At 41.4% G+C, this 18,405-nt stretch overlaps 1 protein-coding gene across 1 annotated transcript in view; it reads right to left on the bottom strand.

Moving 5' to 3' along the window:
- hpse (heparanase) overlaps window positions 1-10,673 on the bottom strand; it is a 43,148-nt gene extending 32,475 nt beyond the window's left edge. The window contains exons 1-3 of the mRNA XM_039759689.1: window positions 10,049-10,673; window positions 5,053-5,204; window positions 2,461-2,589 (exon numbers count right to left, since the gene is read on the bottom strand). Coding sequence (XP_039615623.1) covers window positions 2,461-2,589; window positions 5,053-5,204; window positions 10,049-10,242 — 475 coding nt within the window. The 5' untranslated portion in view covers window positions 10,243-10,673. The remainder of the gene's footprint in view (window positions 1-2,460; window positions 2,590-5,052; window positions 5,205-10,048) is intronic.
- Between the last annotated feature and the right edge of the window lie 7,732 nt (window positions 10,674-18,405).

Here is an 18,405-nt window from a genome sequence, read left to right as displayed (position 1 = left end):
CAAACTCCACGAAGGGAGGACCCGGGAAGCAAACCCAGGTCTCCTTACTGCGAGGAAGCAGTGCTACCACTGCGCCACCATGCTGCCCCTGAAAAACAGCCCTCATCCACCTAATGTTATCGTAGGCACCATGGAGTCTGGACGACTGCATTCTCCTGACATCTGCCAAACCCAGATTTGCCCATGCTGGCAATCTGTATTCCGCTCCAACCAATGCTTAGCATTGCACATAGTGATCTTAGACTTGTGTGCAGCTGCTCAGCCATTGAAACCCATTTCATGATGCTCCCGATATAATTTTTGTGCTGATGTTGCTTCCAGTGGCAATATGGAACTTTGCTGTGAGTGATTTTTATTTTATTATTTATTCCATTTTTATGTGTAATGTGCTTCACCACTCAGAGGTCCCATTCTGTCAGTCTTGATGGTCTATTACTTTGTAACTGAGCTACTATTGGCTCCTAGGAACTTCCACTTCACACTAATAGCACTTACAGTTGACTGGAGCAGATCTACCAGTGCAGACATTTCACAGACCGACTTGTAGGAAAGATGACATCCTATAATAGTGTCATGTTTAAAGTCACAGAACTCTTCAATACAACCTGTTTGACTGCCACTGTTTGTCAATGGAGATTCCATGGCTGTGTGCTGATGTTAAGCACCTGTTAACAATGAAACACCTGAACTCAAATACGTTTGGCCATATGGTCTACAAACAGTGCATCCGGAAAGTATTCACAGTGCATCGCTTTTTCCACATTTTGTTATGTTACAGCCTTATTCCAAAATGGATCAAATTCATTTTTTTCCTCAGAATTATACACACAACACCCCATAATGAGAACATGAAAAAAAATTACTTGAGGTTTTTGCAAATTTATTAAAAATAAAAAAACTGAGAAATCCCATGTCCATAAGTATTCACAGCCTTTGCTCAATACTTTGTCGATGCACCTTTGGCAGCAATTCCAGCCTCAAGTCTTTTTGAATATGATGCCACAAGCTTGGCACACCTATCCTTGGCCAGTTTCACCCATTCCTCTTTGCAGCACCTCTCAAGCTCCATCAGGTTGGATGAGAAGCGTCGGTGCACAGCCATTTTAAGATCTCTCCAGAGATGTTCAATCGATTCAAGTCTGGGCTCTGGCTGGGCCACTCAAGGACATTCACAGAGTTGTCCTGAAGCCACTCCTTTGATATCTTGGCTGTGTGCTTAGGGTCGTTGTCCTGCTGAAAGATGAACCGTCGCCCCAGTCTGAGGTCAAGAGCGCTCTGGAGCAGGTTTTCATCCAGGATGTCTCTGTACATTGCTGCAGTCATCTTTCTCTTTATCCTGACTAGTCTCACACTTCCTGTTGCTGAAAAACATCCCCACAGCATGATGCTGCCCACCACCATGCTCCACTGTAGGGATAGTATTGGTGATGAGCGGTGCCTGGTTTCCTCCAAACGTGACGCCTGGCATTCACACCAAAGAGTTCAATCTTTGTCTCATCAGACCAGAGAATTTTGTTTCTCATGGTCTGAGAGTCCTTCAGGTGCCTTTTGGCAAACTCCAGGCGGGCTGCCATGTGCCTTTTACTAAGGAGTGGCTTCCGTCTGGCCACTCTACCATACAGGCCTGATTGGTGGATTGCTGCAGAGATGGTTGTCCTTCTGGAAGGTTCTCCTCTCTCCACAGAGGACCTCTGGAGCTCTGACAGAGTGACCATCGGGTTCTTGGTCACCTCCCTGACTAAGGCCCTTCTCCCCCGATCGCTCAGTTTAGATGGCCGGCCAGCTCTAGGAAGAGTCCTGGTGGTTTCAAACTTCTTCCACTTACAGATGATGGAGGCCACTGTGCCCATTGGGACCTTCAAAGCAGCAGAAATTTTTCTGTAACCTTCCCCAGATTTGTGCCTTGAGACAATCCTGTCTCGGAGGTCTACAGACAATTCCTTTGACTTCATGCTTGGTTTGTGCTCTGACATGAACTGTCAACTGTGGGACCTTCTATAGACAGGTGTGTGCCTTTCCAAATCATGTCCAGTCAACTGAATTTACCACAGGTGGACTCCAATGAAGCTGCAGAAACATCTCAAGGATGATCAGGGGAAACAGGATGGACCTGAGATCAATTTGGAGCTTCATGGCAAAGGCTGTGAATACTTATGGACATGTGCTTTCTCAGTTTTTTTATTTTTAATAAATTTGTAAAAATCTCAAGTAAACTTTTTTCACATTGTCATTATGGGGCGTTGTGTGTAGAATTCTGAGGAAATAAATAAATTGAATCCATTTTGGAATAAGGCTGTAACATAACAAAATGTGGTAAAAAAGTGATGTTCTGTGAATACTTTCCGGATACACTGTATATTCAGAATAACACAAGTTCAGTTTTCTGGCGAGAAGTTGGAGGTACCATGATTACTTCTGTGGAGAATAATATATCCAGAATGGACTGCACATTTTACTTACCTGAAATTGTTTGATAGTTGAAGATATTTTGATTTTCATTTCTCAGTATGAGTTCATCTTGCAATAGCCACTCATTTTTCAAATATTTCTCTGCCCCATAAGGTAGAATGCTCTTGTAGCAATTATCAGCTTTAACACATTTGTCAAAAAAAAAATCATTAATAAGACCTTAGCAACATTCTATACAGAATAAAGAACCTTTGCAAAATACAAAACAAGGAGCTTCTTTATTTTTAATTAAACTTCTCTGCAACTGGTACACCATTTCTATTTATATCGTACTAGCCATTCCCCTGCAGCTTCGCCCTCGGAGTAGTGAAACAGGACAGTGAGGAGGGTCCTGCCCAGCTCTCCACTCCTAACGTCACTCTTCCCCCTCTCCTCGGTCTTCAGCCTCCCTCTCTTGGATTAGCGTGAATATATCACTCCTGCAAGCGAACTATGATTCTTAGCCCCTTGAGAGAAGTCACAAAATCAACCGGAATGTTCAAGCAAATTATAGAAAAAAAAAAAAAGATCAAAATCCGTTAAGCAGTTCTCTCGTTCGCTAACTAAGCGGAGTTAAGGCTACACCCCAAGGCAGACGCGCGAGTAAGGAGGGCCCCGTCCACAGCCTAATGAGTCTCTCTCGGATTTGTGCTAATAAAATCGGTACCGCAAGCAAACTATGATACTTAGCGTAGGTGGGAGCGGAGGATGCCATCATCTATATGCTTCATCGATCCCTCTCCCACCTGGACAGAGGCAGTGGTACTGTAAGAATTATGTTTTTGGACTTCTCTAGCACCTTCAACACCATCCAACCTCTGCTCCTTAGGGATAAGCTGACTGAGATGGGAGTAGATTCACACCTTGTGACATGGATTGTGGACTATCTTACAGACAGACCTCAGTATGTGCGTCTTGGGAACTGCAGGTCTGACATCGTGTGCAGCAATACAGGGGCGCCGCAGGGGACTGGACTTTCTCCGGTCCTGTTCAGTCTATATACATCAGACTTCCAATATGACTCGGAGTCCTGCCATGTGCAAAAGTTCGCTGATGACACTGCTATTGTGGGCTGCATCAGGAGTGGGCAGGAGGAGGAGTACAGAAAGTTAATCAAAGACTTTGTTAAATGGTGCGACTCAAACCACTTACACCTTAACACCAGCAAGACCAAGGAGCTGGTGGTGGATTTTAGGAGGCCCAGGCCCCTCATGGACCCTGTGATCATCAGAGGTGACTGTGTGCAGAGGGTGCAGACCTTTAAATATCTGGGAGTGCAGCTGGATGACAAATTGGACTGGACTGCCAATACTGATGCTCTATGTAAGAAAGGTCAGAGCAGACTATACTTTCTGAGAAGGTTGGCATCCTTCAACATCTGCAGTAAGATGCTGCAGATGTTCTACCAGACGGTTGTGGCGAGTGCCCTCTTCTACGCGGTGGTGTACTGGGGTGGCAGCATAAAGATGAAAGACGCCTCACGCCTGGACAAACTTGTTAAGAAGGCAGGCTCCATTGTAGGATTAAAGTTGGACAGTTTAACATCTGTGGCAGAGCGATGGGCATTAAGCAAACTCCTGTCAACCATGAATAATCCACTGCATCCACTGAACAGTGTCATCTCCAGGCAGAGGAGTAGCTTCAGTGACAGACTTTTGTCACCGTCCTGCTCCACTGACAGACTGAGGAGATCGTTCCTCTCCCACACTATGCGACTCTTCAATTCCACCCGGGGAGTAAATGCGAACATTAATTTTATTTTAATTTTTTTTTCATTTTTATTACTATTTAATTTAATATTGTTTCTTTGTATCAGTATACTGCTGGATTATGTGAATTTCCCCTTGGGATTAATAAAGTATCTATCTATCTAATGAGAAAGTCACAAAATCAATGGAATGTTCAAGAAAATTATAGAAAAAAACCCAATCTAAATCCGTTAAGTAGTTCTCTCGTCAAAAGCGTACAGGCATACAAACGGGTCTTAAAAAACTGTAAGAAATATTGCGCTTGGACCACGAGCTTTTTAAAACCATTTCTTAGCGAGCACCTATGGGCCAAGGATAACCTACATTCCAAATTTCAAGTCCCAAGTTCTCATGGTTCGGGAGATTTCGTGATGAGTGACTCAGTGGTATTTGGCTTTTATATATGTATAGATTTATTCCCAAATTTATGAAAAGTATTAAGTCTTTATTAATCTTACTACGTTGTAGATGACTACAAATTCTCAGTGCAAGCTGTGTAAGCCCATCCTGTAAAAAGCCCAGGGTACTAGAAACTATTGAAATCGTCAGAAAAAAACTGAAATGTAGAGATGTCAGGTAATTGAAAGGAACTACTCTGGGCGTCTCTCTCCTAGGAGGATTCATTTTGCCGACGTGCTCACCTCGCTTGTGCATTAGTGGCTAAGGGTCTGTCTTACCCCGACTCCACCACTCACTTCCGGGCCAGACAGACAGACACACACTCTTCCACCCGTAGACATTTATATATAAGATATCTGCATCAACAAGCTAATGAATAATATATCTTCATGCTGACAATAAAGACACAGTTTAAATCAACACTGTGAATGATCTAACACTGCAATCAGAGATTTACCTGATTTGTTTTGGAAAATAAATTTATATTCCCAGAGTTGTGCTTTGACATGATTAGCATCTGGAAGAAAGACAGTGAAGTCTGCTTTTGTTCCACCAAATCGTAAGTAACCAGGAGCCAAGCCTTTTGCAAGCGTCCTCAGCTTTTGAGATCTGGAAGAAAATAAAAAAAAAAAACCAAATAAACAAAGCAAACAAAGACCTTACAGCCTCTATAATCTGAATTTCCCCTTGGGATTAATAAAGTATCTATCTATCTATCTATCTATCTAATCTATTAACATTTGCCATTGCAGTTTTCACATCTACGCATGGAAGTGTGCGAGTTTGTCTGTCCAGCCCAGAAGTGACAGGCTACAGCATGAAGCTCAAAGAGCCAGCAAGGTGGTCCCAAGTTAAGAAGTCAGAAGAAGAAAGAAGGACGAGGCTACAGCATGAAGCTGAAAGAATGCGACTCTGTTGTCAAAGTGAAACCGCTGAGGAAAGACAAACGAGGGAGAAACTCGCTTAGCCGCTGAAAGACAAGAGGGACGAGCTCGTCCGCAAAACAAAACCGCCGATTCTGCGTTTCAATTTTTTTTCTGATGATTTCAATAGTTTCTAGGAGCCTGGGCTTTTTAAAGCTGGTATATATACATAAAATGTCACGTTCCTTTATGTAAATATGACTTCTTTCAATTAACGTTTTGACAGATGATAATAAATATTAAGCATGTATCTGCGATAGTGATGTTCTTTTTATATATAAATATATCATACTAGCTGTGCTCCCATCTAAGATAGTTTGAAATCTAAGTAATTAATGCAGACCTCAGTGTTAACGTTTGTAGTGCACCATGCAATGCATGTCTCTGTTATACAGTATGCCATATAGTACAGGATTTGTAAAAGCAGAGTTAATGTTTGTTAGTAGTGTGGTAGACAGTAATAATTTAGTAACTTTCAAAACTAGACTTGACATTATTTTAGAATAATTAAGTGGACAGGACTGGAAGCTTGTTGGGTTGAATGGTCTGTAGGTTGTTCTAATGATGCGCCATCTGCAGGAATGACTAAGATATAGCAACTGGACGGTCACACAAACTTAACAGACACATTCTTTTATTAAGGTGGATGAATATCTATCTCTCTATGTAAAAAAAAACTCTAAGGTCTGTGTATCCTGTCCCAATGAACAATCTGATTGGTCAATTTGGCTTTGTTCTCTCAGTCAATTTGATTGGTCAGGTTGCCACTAAGACCTCCGATTGATTAGTTGGGCTTTGGTCTGATTCTTTATTTTTGTTATGGTTCTATCTTCATTGGTCAGTTCTGCTTTGATTGCTCAGTGGTAGGGGTGAAGACAGGATTCCTCAATCTGACAATTCCATGGAGAATTTCAATGAGAAAGAAATCAAAATTTCCAGGCAGACACTCTGTCGCTAAATACTAACGACGCACAACTCGAGTCTCCATCAAAGACAAAAATTATTCACGAAAACGCACCTGTTTTCACAGCAGGTAACAGGAGCTTGTCTACCTACAACAACAACAACAACATTTATTTCTATAGCACATTTTCATACATACAGTAGTTCAAAGTGCTTTACATAATAAAGAATAGAAAAATAAAAGACACAATAAGAAAACAAAATAAATCAACTTTAATTAACATCGAATAAGACTAAGGTCCAATGGCCAGGGGGGACAGAAAAAACAAAACAAAAAAAAAACTCCAAAGGCTGGAGAAAAAAATAAAATCTGTAGGGATTCCAGACCAAGAGACGGCCCAGTCCCCAGTCTATACTTCAGTATAGAACAAGTGAATTGCACCCAATCACTCTAAATGATTGCCTCAGATTAAACATTGAGGGTTCAAGAAGATAAAAAGAATTATATTGGTTCAGATTGAAAATATTAAGTGTGAATCATTACCTTAATTATTTTAAGTTGAATGGAGGTTATATTTTTTTCAGTGTGTGAACAAATGAAATTTAAACTAACCCGAAAGACATGGCAAGATAAAAAGAAATAGAAGCCGAACAAATTATGGGATGTTTAACTTTTTTGTGCTGTTCATTGAAACCATAAAGTTTCATTCTTAACAGATGACGACATTTTAGGGTGCTGTTACTGATTTCCATCCATTTTCCTATGGAGGAATATTTCGGACAAAATGAAATAAATAAATAAATGCGTAAATAAATAAAAGTACTGTGAAATGTGAGCATAAATAAATAAATGTGTCATGAAATGACAGCCTTAATAAATAAATATGTCATGAAATGAGAGCATAAATAAATAAATGTGTCACGAAATATGTTTTTCGTTGCTTATTTATTTATTTCATTTTGTCCGTAACATTCCTGCAAACCGTCATGAAATACGGCTTGAAATAAAACTGTCAGTTTCACTCATCAACGTTGAGAGGGCGGTCTCTAACACGCCCTCTAGTTACTGATTGGTGAATCGATAGCACAAGAATTAATTAGAAAAATGCTTACAACTGCCGATTAAATGGATTCTGCCGAAGATATTACGTATTTCAGAGAGAGAATTGAAGATTTATCGGAAGAAATTACAATGTTGGCGGCCCTTTTAGAACTGAGTATTTGACCCTTGTTTTACGAGTAGAAAGTCAGTTGCATATTCGCAGCTACTTTTTCAAACAACTGTACAGCTCTGATCAGTGGTAAAGTTGTTCAGTTCAAAATATTAGGTGGAGCTGCTTTGGGTATTCCATGTCAAAGTACCTAAACTAATACAGCCGTTGCAGCTTACCGTATATCAAACTGGCTCATTCGTCTTGTGATCGTCTTCTCTGATACATCATATAGATCTGCACTCTGTTGTACTTTTTAAACCGCATAACAGAAGGTGTTCTATTGACTCAGCTGGAATGTCAAAGGATGGACGTCCAGAGCAGGGCACTGCATCACCTGAACTGGAGTGTAGTAGAGTCTGTTCCACCTGTTCTTCGATAATTTCAAAAACAGTTTCATCTATATCGAGTCTAAAAGGGCCGCCAACATTGTAATTTCTTCCGATAAATCTTCAATTCTCTCTCTGAAATACGTAATATCTTCGGCAGAATCCACTTCATCGGCAGTAGTAAGCATTTTTCTAATTAATTCTTGTGCTATCGATTCACCAATCAGTAACTAGAGGGCGTGTTAGAGCCCACCCTCTCAACTTTGACGAGTGAAAGTGACAGTTTTATTTCAAGCCGTATTTCATGACGGTTTGCAGGAATGTTACGGACAAAATGAAATAAATAAATAAGCAACGAAAACATATTTCGTGACACATTTATTTATTTATGCTCACATTTCACAGTACTTTTATTTATTTACGCATTTATTTATTTATTTCATTTTGTCCGAAATATTCCTCCATATAACATTCCTGCAAACCGCCATGAAATACGGCTTGAAATAAAACTGTCAATTTCACTCGTCAAAGTTGAGAGGGTGGGCTCTAACACGCCCTCTAGTTACTGATTGGTGAATCGATAGCACAAGAGTTAATTAGAAAAATGCTTACTACTGCCGATGAAATGGATTCTGCCGAAGATATTACATATTTCAGAGAGAGAGTTGAAGATTTATCGGAAGAAATTACAATGTTGGCGGCCCTTTTAGACTCCGATATGGATGAAACTGTTTTTGAAATTATCGAAGAACAGGTGGAACAGACTCTACTACACTCCAGTTCAGGTGATGCAGTACCCTGCTCTGGACGTCCATCCTTTGACATTCCAGCTGAGTCAATAGAACACCTTGAAGAAACATTGTAATTTCTTCCGATAAATCTTCAATTCTCTCTCTGAAATACGTAATATCTTCGGCAGAATCCATTTCATCGGCAGTAGTAAGCATTTTTCTAATTAATTCTTGTGCTATCGATTCACCAATCAGTAACTAGAGGGCGTGTTAGAGCCCACCCTCTCAACTTTGACGAGTGAAATTGACAGTTTTATTTCAAGCCGTATTTCATGACGGTTTGCAGGAATGTTATGGACAAAATGAAATAAATATATAAGCAACGAAAAACATATTTCGTGACACATTTATTTATTTATGCTCTCATTTCATGACATATTTATTTATTAAGGCTCTCATTTCATGACACATTTATTTATTTATGCTCACATTTCACAGTACTTTTATTTATTTACGCATTTATTTATTTATTTATTTCATTTTGTCCGAAATATTCCTCCATATTTTCCAACCCGCTGAATCCAAACACAGGGGTCTGCTGGAGCCAATCCCAGGGCAGGAACCAATCCCGGGCAAGGTGCCAACCCACCGCAGGACACACCCACACACCAAGCACACACAGTAGGGCCAATTTAGAATCGCCAATCCACCTAACCTGCATGTCTTTGGACTGTGGGAGAAAACCCACGCAGACACGGGGAGAACATACAAATTCCACGCAGGGAGGACCCGGGAAGTGAACCCGAGTCTCCTAACTGCGAGGCAGCAGCGCTACCTATTATAATGGTTAATACAATATAGTTATAAATACATACATTGTAAGGGTTAATAATTGATACATTTCAAAGTATCTGAACCAGTGTCATCACCTCATCGGAATTTAATTTGGGGATCATCGGGGGGAGTAATTGAAATTTTAACAAGTGATAAACGTAATGAACTGCGGCGTATCCAGTAAAGGCTGCGGAGTCTCGCCACCCGATACCGCGGGTCTGAAGAACTTAGGAGGGGAAACAAACAGAAGTACAACGCGTAAAGATTCCTGTAAAGTGTCCTAATCTTCCAAGTTACCCTTTTCTTTCCTTTACTGCGTTAATGAGAGAAGAGAGAATGAGATTCGACAGAGGGCAGGTAAGTTCCTCCCGAAACCGCAGACCGAAAGCCAAGAATCCCGTTTGGACCCGCCGGGTTTAAGCAAACGCCCTTCCGTGTTACAAGAGCAGGTAAGCGACTTGAGTTAAAAAACAAACAACGAAGACCAAAGAGAAAGGCAAGGCGGCAGAGGAGGCCACTTACCCCAGAATGCTGATGAACTTCTCGTCGCCTGCTAAACTGGCATCGATGGCCACTGAAAGGAAGCGCTCGTTGACGATGGCCAGGGGCTCCGCGTCGATATCTACGCCCAGCCGCGCCACCTCCACCTCTTCCTCCTCTGGGAAGCTGGCGGCACTCATCGTGTGAGTGAGAATCAAGACCGCAAGAGCCAGCATGACGAGAGCACGAACAGAACTTGGATTTGTTTTTCTTCGTCTTACTGTTTAGTTTTGGTTTTCAATGTGTTTATGGAAGGCGCGGGCGTGCGTTCGTTCGGCATCCTCCTCCACTTCCTCAAACTTCGAGTTGCTCACGCCGAGGGTCCGAGGAAAATACTACGGACTAAACCCTAACCAGAAACACAAGACGTCGACTTGGTCCTCTTGTTGTCTTCCTGTGTACCAACCAACCGCAGAGTACTCAACCCATTGTTTGTCCCAGGTTGGGCCAAAGTGACAAGGTTCGCTGTGATACGCAGACTGCTAACTCCTGTTGCCGCCAGTAGGGGCCAGTGCGGAGTTCACAAAACGGAGCGGAGTCTGTCAATGTCAATTTATTTACACTCACCTAAAGGATTATTAGGACCACCATACTAATACGGTGTTTGACCCCCTTTTGCCTTCAGAACTGCCTTAATTCTACGTGGCATTGATTCAACAAGGTGCTGAAAGCATTCTTTAGAAATGTTGGCCCATATTAATAGGATAGCATCTTGCAGTTGATGGAGATTTGTGGGATGCACATCCAGGGCACGAAGCTCCCGTTCCACCACATCCCAAAAATGCTCTATTGGGTTGAGATCTGGTGACTGTGGGGGCCATTTTAGTACAGTGAACTCATTGTCATGTTCAAGAAACCAATTTGAAATGATTTGAGCTTTGTGACATGGTGCATTATCCTGCTGGAAGTAGCCATCAGAGGATGGGTACATGGTGGTCATGAAGGGATGGACATGGTCAGAAAAAATGCTCAGGTAGCCCGTGGCATTTAAACAATGCCCAATTGGCACTAAGGGGCCTAAAGTGTGCCAAGAAAACATCCCCCACACCATTACACCACCACTACCAGCCTGCACAGTGGTAACAAGGCATGATGGATCCATGTTCTCATTCTGTTTACGCCAAATTCTGACTCCACCATTTGAACGTCTCAACAGAAATCGAGACTCATCAGACCAGGCAACATTTTTCCAGTCTTCAACTGTCCAATTTTGTTGAGCTCGTGCAAATTGTAGCCTCTTTTTCCTATTTGTAGTGGAGATGAGTGGTACCCGGTGGGGTCTTCTGCTGTTGTAGCCCATCCGCCTCAAGGTTGTGCGTGTTGTGGCTTCACAAATGCTTTGCTGCATACCTCGGTTGTAACGAGTGGTTATTTCAGTCAAAGTTGCTCTTCTATCAGCTTGAATCAGTCGGCCCATTCTCCTCTGACCTCTAGCATCAACAAGGCATTTTCGCCCACAGGACTGCCGCATACTGGATGTTTTTCCCTTTTCACACCATTCTTTGTAAACCCTAGAAATGGTTGTGCGTGAAAATCCCAGTAACTGAGGTGATTGTGAAATACTCAGACTGGCCCGTCTGGCACCAACAACCATGCCACGCTCAAAATGACTTAAATCACCTTTCTTTACAATTCTGACATTCAGTTTGGAGTTCAGGAGATTGTCTTGACCAGGACCACACCCCTAAATGCATTGAAGCAACTGCCATGTGATTGGTTGATTAGATAATTGCATTAATGAGAAACTGAACAGGTGTTCCTAATAATCCTTTAGGTGAGTGTGTATCGCGCATATTAAACAACATTGGAATGCTGTGGCCAAAGTGCTTTACAATAATAGAATAAAAGAAAACAACATAAATAACATAAATAGAAATAAAATCTATGAACATAAGTAAAATAAATAATAAATAAACGTAATGTTACATAATCACAATGAGGAAACCATCAGTATTACTGAAGGTCATGGAATGCAAGTGAATAGAAATGAGTCTTTAATCTTGTTTTGAACAGTTTCAGAGCTGAAAACGCTCTGTCTGTCCCCCTTAGTTTGACACTCGGTACGAGGGACAACAAGAGACAACTGACCAGAAGATCTAAGCACTCTAGATGGCTGGTGTAAAGCACACAATTCAGATAAACAGGCAGGAGCCGAGCCCATGTAAAGATTTAAAAACTAGCAACACGATTTTAAAATCAATTAGAAAACTGACAGGCTGCCAGAGTAAAGAAGCTAATATTGGTGAAGCAGAATCAGACTTTCTTGCCCCAACCAGGAAGCGAGCGGCAGCACTCTGGACCAACTGTAACCTGCGTATCAGAGATTTGCTAATCCCAGAATACAGAGAGTTGCAGTAATCGAGGCGAGAGAAGATAAAAGCAGGAGTAGCTTTCTCAAGATCCCTAGAAGATAAAAAAACGCTTGATCTTACCTAATAGACGAAGCTGGAAAAAGCAACTCTTGACTACAGAATGAACTTGTTTCTCAAAAGAGAGGTTACTATCAAAGATAACACCAAGATTGCGGACTTGAGGTTTGCAAAAGACAGAGAAAGAGCCGAGAAATCCAAGACCACATGGGCTTTAGCTGATGGACCCACTATAAGCAACTCCATTTTATTTTGATTCAGATCAAGAACATTATTAGCCATCCAGGATCTTCGTTCAGAAAGTTGTGCAGTTGATTCATTGCAGAGTTGCAGACGGGAATATAAACCTGAGTATCGTCAGCATAGCAGTGAAAAGAAATGTTACATTTCCTAAAAATCGCTCCAATAGGGTGAAGGTATATAGAGAACAAAATAGGACCCAAAATGGATCCCTGCGGAACACCACATTTAAGAGGAGCAGTAAACGTAAAAGAGGTGTTAGATATGACCTGAACCAGTTAAGAGCAGCCCCTTTAAGCCCAACAAGATGTTCAAACCACAGCAGCAACATCTCCTGGTCAATAGTGTCAAAGGCAGTGGACAGGTCAAGGAGGATAAGGACTGCCGCGCCACCCGAGTCAGTAATAATAGAGATGTCATTGAATACTTTCAGGAGGGCCGTCTCAACACCATGATAACACCTAAAGCCAGACTGGTAGATCTCAAATAAATTATTGGAGTCTGTGTGCGGCTAATTCAGGGGACTCATTGGAGCCGGCTATGCAAATGTCACTGCAGACGAGTTTAGATTTGATTAAACTTTAGTAATGAAATTAAGAGGAGTTTTTCTTTATTTCATATATTTTAACAACGTTGCATACATTTTATCTTATAAGTTTGTGTGACATAAGTTCAATATCACGGGTGTAAAAGCTAATGGTGCAGAGTCCCACCAGCTGTTGTGCAAAATACTGCGGACTCATAAAAGAATTCAGACACCCCTTCCCTTTATGTGCACTTTATAGTATTTCAAGTCTAATTTTAAATGGATAAATATGCCATTTGTGCCCATCAAACTACACTCAATAACCCACAATGACAAAGTGAAAGTGACAAAGTTGCAAATTTATTAAGAATTAAAAACTGAAACCTTCCACTCATATAATTATTTAGGGTGGCGCAGTGGGTAGCAGTGCTGCCTCGCAGTTAGGAGACCCGGGTTCGCTTCCATGTTTGCATGTTCTCCTCGTGTCTGCGTGGGTTTCCTCCCACAGTCCAAAGACATGCAGGTTAGGTACATTGGCGATTCTAAATTGGCCCTAGTGTGTGCTTGGTGTGTGTGTGTGCGCCCTGTGGTGGGCTGGCACCCTGCCCAGGGTTTGTTTCCTGTCTTGTGCCCTATGTTGACTGGGATTGGCTCCAGCAGACCCCCCGTGACCCTGTAGTTAGGATATAGCGGGATGGATGGATATAATTATTTAGACCCTTAACTCAGTACTTTGTAAGAAGCTCTTTTGGCACCAATTCCAGCTTTGAGTCTTCTTGGTAATCAATCAATCAATCAACATTTATTTATATAGCACATATTCATACAAAATAATGTAGCTCAAAGTGCTTTACAAAATGAATAGAAAAATAGAAGACACAATAAAAAATAAACATAAGTCAACATTAATTAACATAGAATAAGTAAGATCTGATGGCCAGGGTGGACAGAAAAAACAAAAAAAAAACTCCAAAAGCTGGAGAAAAAAATAAAATCTGTAGGGGTTCCAGACCATGAGACCACCCAGTCCCCTCTGGGCAATCTACCTAACATGAGTCAAACAGTCCTCTTTGTATTTAGGGTTTTCATGGAAGGACCTGATGATGATGGTCACGTAGACTTCTGGCTTTCAGTCCATCAATGTTGGTGCATCATGATGCTTTGAGTAGGTGGTGGTGGTAAGTCTCTACAAGCTTTGCACACCTGGATTGAGGCAGTTGATCCCCATTCTTCCAGGCAGATCCACTCAAGCTCTGTTCGATTGGATAGGATGTGTCTGTAAACTGCCATCTTCTGCTCTCACCACACATGTTCTATGAGGTTTCACTCTGGGCTTGGGCCGGGCACGTCGAGGACACTCAAGAGGCTTGTCCTTTAGCCAGTCAAGTGTTTCAAAAAACTGCTAAAACCCCATTATTTTAACATGGCTGTAAGAGCCATTTCCCTAGTTCTATAAGATTCATGAATATTTTACTAGATGACAATGCATAATCTATGGGAGGTTCCTATAACCCCTGTAAATTGAATTGTATTGGTATGTTCCTGCCATTTCTAACAGCTTTGGGTAAAACAATAATCTTCAGTTAGTGACCAGCCTTGCCTTGAGTAAGGTGTGGAAGGCATAAGGTTTTAAACTGTGCCTGGGCACATGCCTAAGTGCCAACCAGCCTACGGGCCTTTTGAGTGGGTGTAGTAAATATGTAAGAAAACGGCACTTAATTCATGTGCTGTGCTGTATGCTTAAAGTACACAGAAGAAGAAGCTACGAATCTTTAAGTATATAAGAATTTAAGAATCTTTAGGTAGAGAAGAGGAAGTAAAGAACTTTTAACTACAGAAATAACTAAAGTTTCTCAAGAAAAGCTAAGGTTATAGAAGATACATTTTTCCCTTTTTTTGCCTTTTATTCTACGAGTGTAACTATTTTTTCTTTTATTCTTGTGTGGATTATTTGCTTTTAACTTTCACTAAATATTTTCAAAATGAACTTTTGGACTGAGACATTTCTTTCGACACAACGCTCTACCTGTGCTTGACCACACCTTATTTGAGGCTTTCTCATAGCTTCATTTTAGTGTAACCCTGATATTCGGTATATGTATTGATTTATCATTTCTATCATCCGTACTAACTCCCTCCTTCTTTCCTTGCTGTTCTTTTTCTGGTTTTCTGTGGTGTTGATCTGCGCCATCCCCACCTGATCAGGGCACCGTGCAGTCGCTACATTGATGGATGGAAGGCCAGCTATCCATGTGACCATCGACATCAATTATTTCACATGAAGCCTGAAAACCATGACGGCTGATTGAGATCATGAATGTTAGGATGAATGCCCTGGGAAGCTGGGTGGTCTCATGGCCTCTAAACCCCAGCAGATTTTGCTTTGTTTTTCTCCAACCCCTGGAGTTATTTTCTGTCCATCAGACCTTACTTTATTCTTTATTTAGCATTGCCTAATCTTCTTTTTATATTTTTATTTTTTATAAACATTTCTTCATCCTGTAAAGCACTTTGGGCTCTATCGTTTGTATGAAAATGTGCTATAGAAATAAATGTTGTTGTTGTCTTGGCCGAATGTTTTTGGTCATTGTCATGTTGAAAGTTGAACCGTCGGCCCAGTCTGAGGTGGTGTGCACTCTGGAGAAGATTTTCTTCAACGGTCTCTCTGTATTTGGCTGCAATTCTTACTGCCCTGTCCCTGCCAGTGAGAGCACACCCATAGTGTGATGCTGCCACCACCATACTTCACTGCAGGGATGGTATCAGGTGGGTGACGAGCAGTGCCTGGTCCTCCTTTGGGTTCTGCCCAAAGAGCTCAATTTGTGTCTAATCAGACCGGAGAATGTTTTTCCTGAAGCTTTCAGAGTCCTTTGAATTTCTTTTACTCGAGAGTGGCTTCCATGTAGCCAATATGCCATAAATGGCCGATTGATGGACCAGTTCTTCTGACATGTTCTTCCATCGCAGCAGAAGGCTTCTGATGCTCTGTTAAAGTGACCATTGGGTTCTTGGTCACCTTCTTGCCCGGTAACTCACTTTGGCTAGACGGTAACTGTAGGAAGAGTCCTGGTGGTTCCAAACCTTTTCCATTTCACAATTATTGTGGCCACCGTGCTCCTGGAACACTCAAAGCTTTAGAAATGGTTTAATCTCCTTACCCTGATCAATGCCTCACCACAAATTGATTGTGGCGGTCTACAGAAACATTCCTTGGACTTCACGGCTTGGCTTGGCAGGGTGAACCATTGGACCTTCTATACTAATCGACATGTGTGGCCTCTCTAAACGATTGTCCAGTCAATTCAGTTTACCACAGATGGACTCCAATAAAGTTCTAAACACGACTTGATGAGAATTAAAGCAAACGATTATGGAGCACAATTATGGAGTCCCACAACAAAGGGTCTAAATACGTGTAGGAATTAGAGATTTCAGTTTTTGATTTTTAATACATTTATAAACCTTTCTGAAAACATGCTTTTACTTTGTCGTTATTTTATTACTAGCTAACTTACCTTGGCAGTGACATTCATGTCTCTGGTGACTCTTCCTATAAAGTCAGTAGACGGATTGGAAGGGCATGGGGGGTCATGAGGTCACTGGAAAGGGGTGTGTGGTGCTCCTGATATATCTGAAAAAGGACGAAGGTCCACGTCTTTAGAGTCCCGGGGCCTCATGTACAACGGCGTGCGTAGAACTCGCACTATAACATGGCGTAAGCACAAAAGCCGAAATGTGTTTACGCACAGAAAAATCCAGATGCAGGAATCTGTGCGTACTCCAACTTCCATGTTCTTCCGCTACATAAATCCCGATCAGCGTGAAAACTAACGCCGTGCACGCATTATGTAACGCCCCAGATCCTCCCAGAATTACGCCTCTTTGAATATGCAAACCAATATAAATCGCCCTTAAGCGCAGCCTTCTGTGAAAAGACAATGGGAAAAGCACGGGGAAAATATAAGAATTTCAGCGAATACCAAGTGGAGGCAAAGGAAAAACATACTATTTGTTCAAATAAACCGTGGTATAATCAACAAAAGGAAGTTGATCGAGTGACATAGCGTGTTGGAGAAACTTGAAAGCTCACATTCACAAAATCGCACAGTGCCGGAAATAAAAAAGAAGTCACATATCAAAGTCGCGTGAAAAGCTGAGACGTAGCCCACCGTTTGTGTGTCATATGAAAGTTTATTAGGGTACAGAGAAAAAAGGCACACGGTGGGGAAAAAGCACGAAATGTCAACTTCAATCTCGACATTTCCACTTTAATCACGTAGTTTATTTTGTCATTAAAGTAGAACATCATAAACTTCATCTTAAAATCGTTTAATTAACCAGTTTCTCAAATCACATCGTAATTAAAGTAGCACGTTAAATGCTTTGTTTTGTATTTGATCTTCTATGTGCTCTGTGTGTGAATCACTACTTGCTTCTTAAACTGGCTCTCTTCCTCCAACTGGACACAGAGTCCATTACATTCGTGATATTACAGCTCTCTGAATAACTAAAATACTGAGATGTATACGTGATATCATTTTCATGATGATAGGAGTTAAAGCACGTTATTAAACATGGGTTTCACTTCGATGAAATAATTTATTGCAGCAGTACTCAGGGGCGGCTCTAGGCTTGTGGTGGCACTGGGCAGAGGAAGAATCGGTGGCTCCTTCGCCCGCCAATGTCAGTAAGGTATCTTATGCACGGTGGATGGCCTCGTCCGTTGTGGACACTGCATAGCCGCCTCGTGCTCATGACACAAGCATTTAACTTTTGCCGAAATTTGTTGCTGTGTTTTTAGCTGTGTTGTTATTTTCTTTCTGTTTTATATTCAATATATATTGGCGTAGCCGTCACTGCAGTCAGTGCTTTTCTTTCCCCAAGTAACCGATCGCCATACAATCAGCTCTGTAATAGACGTTAAGCCATCTGTAAGCTTAGCGCCGATTCTTCAAAACGTTTAAAGAACATTGAAATATCTTCGTAGTACATGTTTAATTATTCTATCCTTAACGACACTCCCAGTGAAGAATATAGATTATTTAAATGAAGTTAAAGTTTTATCTGTATAATTTAACAAACATATTTTGCTGCATTTCACCTTAAAAATGATATCGTCATCATATGTAAATACGCTTTATAAAGTGGCTCAGGTTGTGAGATATTATAACTGTAGTGCAAGTTTACAGTGCGGTGATTGTACT

This window comes from Polypterus senegalus, chromosome 7 (assembly GCF_016835505.1).
Source record: "Polypterus senegalus isolate Bchr_013 chromosome 7, ASM1683550v1, whole genome shotgun sequence".
In the NCBI taxonomy this organism is placed as follows: Eukaryota; Metazoa; Chordata; class Cladistia; order Polypteriformes; family Polypteridae; genus Polypterus; species Polypterus senegalus.
Note: the sequence above shows the minus strand (reverse complement) of the source record. Positions and strands in the feature narration are given on the sequence as shown.